We start from the raw sequence: 5,781 nt of genomic DNA, 5'->3' as shown, positions 1-5,781 counted from the left end.
GACGGATGCCTCAAACGGGCCTCAAACGCCTGGGCTGACCGCCACCCCCACATCCTACGCAAATATGGGGCAGATATGTGGGCCCCCGGGCACGCCCACCACGTCGGACCCGGCCCATGTTGTCCCAGCCGACCCCACTTATATTCATCCCCATTCTCTCGCCGGAGCAAACCCTAGCCACTTCACTTCACTCCACTCCACTCCACTCCTCTCCGCCACCCGAGCTCACCTCCGGTGGTTTTCGGCCTTCTCCGCCATTGCAGGGAGCGGATCGGACTCCGACCAGTCCAGATCCGTTGATTGGAGTGTCATCCCGTGTGGGTTGGAGGAGGCAATGGCAGTCCACATTGCACTCTGCCGCTCCCGGGAGGACACAGCGCCCGGCTGACGGATGGACCCGTCCGCCGCGACGCCATAGCATCGGCTCACCAGGCGCTCGGGTGCTGGATCCTCGCGGTCCCGACCGAAACACCTGTCCTTCCCCATCACCGGTCGGGCAGAGTATGAGTCGCACCAGGAACGGGCGGCCCGCCGTGGGAAGGAGAGCATAAGGGCCGCCGAGGCCCGTATAACGGCGGCAATGGTGGCGGCGGAGGCGGCTGATGCGGCGGCGTGGGCGGCCACAAAGAAGGAACCCATCCATGCCCGCATTATGAAGAAACAACAACAAAGGAACATGCGCGCCCTCGCCCGAGAGCAGAATCGGGCGGTCCGTGCCATGGCGATGACAGCGATGACCAGGACAACTCCAGCGACGAGCAGATCCAGCTTGATCCGTAATGCGTCTTCGACCGGTACTTCCACGAGAAGGACGGCAAGGGCGCCGGGAAGGGCAAGGGCAGCCGTGCATGAACTCCACCATAGCCAAACATGCCAAATTTTGGTAGTCTGATGGCATGTTTAGTGTGGTGTGATGGAGTAGCCGGACGATGCATGTGCGTCGACGTAGTTGTATGAGTTTGTATGGATTTGAGATATGGTAATTGAGGTGTCTGGATATGGTAATTGAGATGGTTTAACTATGTTTAGAACCGATTGTCCGAACTTATTGTCTTTCATCAAAACGATAAATCTAACACTAAGAGAGTAACACTGTTGCAGCAATGATTATCTGGGGATATTTTATGTCTATGAACAAAGCAAGACAATTCCTTGCACGAGACAATAAAGTACATGAATTCCACTAATTTCTTCGTTAAACAATATACTAAAAGGTTACTGTATCATCGGCAACACATTTGAATATATTCTTGAAAGATAGAACAATTGCCGACTCGCCGCTTATCTTTATTATATTTAAACCTTTACTAATAAGATTCTCCTGCTAATCAAGCCCTAGCTCGTGGTAGTGGCCAACAGGGTAGGCAATATCATATAGCCAAAATATAAATTATAACTACGACTCCCTCTGTAAACTAATATAAGAGCATTTAGATCACTAAAGTAGTGATCTAAAAGCTCTTATATTAGTTTACGGAGAGAGCAGTTGATAAGGACCCAAAAATTATTTCAAAACTTCTCTAGGTACCAAGCGATTCGAAGTTGCTAATTTTAAGCTGAACTGAAATGCCCCGGTTGATAAAAGTCGGCCATGAGTGAATGAAGAGCCACCGCAGTGGACTTGGCATTCTCACAACGGAGCCAAAGGGCGAAGGTTGAGGCGACAACATTCATAGTAGCCATGACATGAGCACTAGGGAACCACATTAACCCATCAACAAAGGGATTGCACACATCTTTGTGCAAGAGAACCACATTCCCACGGTCTTCACCACCGTGGTCAGCATCCACCCAATTGCCAAGATCCCGAGTCAGGCGGGACATGCTAACGTTTGGGCACAAGAATTAAGTGACTTGCATGCGCATAGTCGACGAGCTACGAAACGCGACCGTGCACCCCCAGGATGCAATTGGCGGAGGAAATAATACAGAGGTTCGGGCCGAGGCATCGCTCGACATTAGCAGTCCATTGACACTTGGACAAATGCGTCTTTCAACCTATGGAAAACTTGCAAGATTGAGCTGCTAAATACCCAATGCTGCTCATGTTCTGATGTCTCCAATTCCCGTTTGCATAGGCTATTTTTCTCACATTCCTCTTTGTTCATGTGTGGTCATCGCCTGTATGAATGAAACAACTTGGCTTGCTATCTACTTTGGCGAAGTTGGGGCGGTATATGTATAAGGGAGAGGTCGGAGGCCATCATCCACACAAGTATGACATGTTGGTTGAATATTCATTGTGTATCCCATGATATGAATGACCATGGGTATTGGGTTGGTAAACGTGGGAAGAAAAATTGAATCGTGTACGCCCCCAATGACCATAATACCATAGGATACTTGGTGTTAGTAGGTGCAGTAAACAAAGTGAATGAAACGATACGGAGAAAGCAGCCCATACGGCCCAGCTATGATGGCGGGGAGAGCAGGACATTCGACTGTGCAGCAGTGGCTCCTTCACAGTATACCATTAGCTCAATAATTCGTTGGGTGCCTACTCGTGACCACGTCCACGGAGCAGCAGCACTCTGCTGGATCCAAGGACGGACACCTAGCTGGTGAAAGCCTAGTGCGCTACGGAACAAAATGGCGACGCCCATCGACCATCATTGCGCTCCGTTGATGCTGCACAGCACAGGACACGCCCACCTGCTCACATGCCCATGGCCGGTCCATGACAAAAGCTCCTGTACTCCCTGCCTGTGATCATTTCCATCTCGGAGCGCATTGTCATTGTGCAACGCCCACAGCACACCTGGGGTGGACGCACGCAGCCGTGTACTTCCCTACATTTGTTCAATGGTTGTTCATCCAGATTTCCAATGATTGTACCCTCAGTGTTTCAAACAAGCTAGTATCGTAGTAATGCTGATCAAATTCGAACGAACCGAGCGGGGAAATGGACAAAATGACATCAAATTTGAACATCCAAAACATTGTCCGCACGCAGCCATACCAACAATGAACCAGCCGTATGTCCCCAGCCCAGAGGAGGGACAAGCTGGGCTCACCGGACCGGACCACCATGCTTCGTCCCACTGACTCTATACAGGAGGAAACGCTCCCGTGGCCATGGATGTCCCGAGGAAGGAATCCAATGTCGTAGTGGGAGGAATACTACTACCGCTAGCGCTAGATGCGGCGAGGGTGCGGCGGCGGCGAGACGAAACGCAAAGGCTACTAATGCTGGTCGAGCGCGTTGGGGCCGGAGCAGTAGCTGCGGTAGGGGTCCCACACCCACTGCACCAGGAACCTGCGCCCGCCGACGCCGTTCAGGTTGTACGACGCGCCGGACCGCCCGTCGGTGAGCAGCTGGCCGGTGTACGCGCCGCCGCCGCCGGTGCCGTAGATGCCCTCGCAGAGGTCGGCGATCTCGGTGGGGAAGGAGGGGTCCCCGCCGGCGTACCACGCGTTGGCCAGCGGGTTGGACGCCATCTCCGCTAGCTCGTGCGCGATGACGCTCACCATGCCGTCCACCCCCGCGTCGCCGTTGGGCGGCGCCTCGGGCCGCCGCCCCGGCACGTACGCCGGGATGGCGAACGGGTAGGCGCACACCTCCGGGCACCGCCCCGCGGAGTTGCCCACCCACGCGTAGGGGAGCGTGTACCCGACCACCGACGGGAAGGTGAAGTAGTGGAAGCCGCACACCTGCCCGCAGAAGTTCTCCACGCGGACCTCCGGCGACGTCAGCACCAGGTACACCCCGCCGGCGTCCACGGGCAGCGGCCTGGTGCGCGCGGTCACCGCGTCCTTGACCACGCTCTGGATGTCCATCCGGGACAGCGAGGCCCCCCGCGACATCCGCGCGTCGCACTTCTCCTGCCCGAGCGCCACCACGGCCGACACGTTGGCCGTGGTCTGGTCCGTGTAGAGCCGGACGGTGCGCCACCAGTCCGCCACCGACGGCGACGGGACGGCGCCCTCCTTCTCCCCCGAGGCCTGCGGCGAGAGGGAGCGCAGGAAGGCGCGGATGGTGCGCTTCTGGTCGGCGGGCCAGGCGCCGTACCAGATCGGGTGCACGGTGATGTCGGCGGCGAGGACGGGGCCCATGTGGTACTCGAGCTTGACGAAGTCGGACGAGCCCTCGAACTTCTTGGACGCGCCGAGGCCGGCGAGCGCGCCGCTGGCAACGCGCGGCGGCCACGGGCGCCACGCCACGGCGGCGAGCGGCGCCGCCGCGAGGGCGAGGAGGAACACGAGGACGGCGCCGCGGTGCGGCATCTCGGCTGGATTCGAGGGGAATGTCGCCTGGCTTACTTTACTGGAGGTTCTTGGCCCGGGATGCTTTATAGAGAGTGGGGGAACGGAGGCGGTGAGAGTGTAAAATCCATGGGAGTGAGAGTGAGAGTGAGAGTGAAGTGAGAGTGGAGAGGAAGACACGGGACAGTGGTCTTGGCTTGGCGCTTTTGGGGTTTCAAGTTGGAACAGTTTGGCCCTCGGTGCGGCTCTGGTTTTGTCTGTGGATTAAGGAGCCGAACGTGGGGTGTTCCTCCTAATAATCTATCTACTGCTCCCTAACAATCATTCTACTGCGTCCGAATCTACTACTACTTGACAGCTTGAGTAAAGAAAGATTGCAGTGTACAATGGGCGCATGGGCTAGTGGAAAAATGAAGCTTGCACTGTTACGGTCTTCTCTGAGGCTAGTTTCGCAGTAAAGTCAGTGAGAAGAGTGAAAGCATTTGCCTCTTTTTTTTTACATGAATGATTGTACCACTACATTTGTACTGCTAGTCAAGTGGGAGGGCCGGAAGCGCGCATGAATCCCTTGTGCTTTACGACCGCACCGCGTGTTGCCTCAAGAAAAAGGGGGAACAAGAGGAGTGAGGCCTTTTGGCTCTCGACCTTCATGGAGGACGGTTTTTTTGAAAAAAAAAACAAACTTTCTAGTTTGAAAATTTTGAAGAAAAAAAATGTACACGTGACGAATGATGTTATGTGTTTATGTGTAAAATTTCATGATGAAATATCTCAAAATGCTATCTGTACGAGAAAAAAGACAAATTCATGGCCTGAAAGGATAAACAGTATACCATGCGATAAAAAGGCTACGATTTGTTTTTTTTTGCTCAACACTCATTTCAATGTTTTCGTCCTAAAAACTTACACACTTGTGCATTATACCTTCATGTATATTTATATATATTTTACATTTTTTAAAATATAAAATATGAATTCTGATAAATTTTAAATTTTCCAAAAGTCGGCCTCCCTGGAGCTCAGCCTCCAGAGGGGGTTTTCGGAACAAAAGAGGGTAAAAAAAGAGCGGGCAGAGTGGGCGCGCTCTCGAGTGTGGTGGGACCCGCCCGCCAGATCCCGGGCGTCTCGTCCGGTTGCCATCATATCACGGCTCCGGCTCGCTTTACCCGTGGTCCTCGCGACCCGCGGGGCCCGCGTGTCCGGCAAAGGTGGGGGCAGGGGCTACGGAGAGGGCGAGGAAATTGGAGCGGAGCGGGCGCGGAGTACTGCTGCGCCGCATCGATTGCGGTGGGGCCCGCCCCTCCCCTGTCCTGCCGCACCGCACCCCGCATGCAGGGGAGGAGGAAATTTCTTCTACTACCGTGCGTGTGAACGAATCCAAGCGGTCCGTACAGCGCGTACAGCGCGTAAAATGAAATGAGAGTTGACTGCTGACGGTACATCCATGGTGAACGGAAAGTGGATACAGCGTGCAGAGAGTTTACTGTAAAAAAAGCCGGTCCAATTTGAAACGGAAGAAAGTTCACAGCAAATTTACACAAGTTGCCTAGAATCATTTCAAAGTACCTCTATTTTTTT

At 54.1% G+C, this 5,781-nt stretch overlaps 1 protein-coding gene across 1 annotated transcript; it reads right to left on the bottom strand.

Moving 5' to 3' along the window:
* Positions 1 to 2,858: 2,858 nt before the first annotated feature.
* LOC119287929 (protein EXORDIUM-like 3) lies at positions 2,859 to 4,414 on the bottom strand. The gene has a single exon (XM_037567542.1). It carries the CDS (start codon positions 4,222 to 4,224, stop codon positions 3,184 to 3,186), a length of 1,041 nt encoding a protein of 346 aa, XP_037423439.1. The 5' UTR covers positions 4,225 to 4,414; the 3' UTR covers positions 2,859 to 3,183.
* Positions 4,415 to 5,781: the final 1,367 nt, after the last annotated feature.

Source organism: Triticum dicoccoides, chromosome 4A, assembly GCF_002162155.2.
Source record: "Triticum dicoccoides isolate Atlit2015 ecotype Zavitan chromosome 4A, WEW_v2.0, whole genome shotgun sequence".
In the NCBI taxonomy this organism is placed as follows: domain Eukaryota; kingdom Viridiplantae; phylum Streptophyta; class Magnoliopsida; order Poales; family Poaceae; genus Triticum; species Triticum dicoccoides.
Note: the sequence above shows the minus strand (reverse complement) of the source record. Positions and strands in the feature narration are given on the sequence as shown.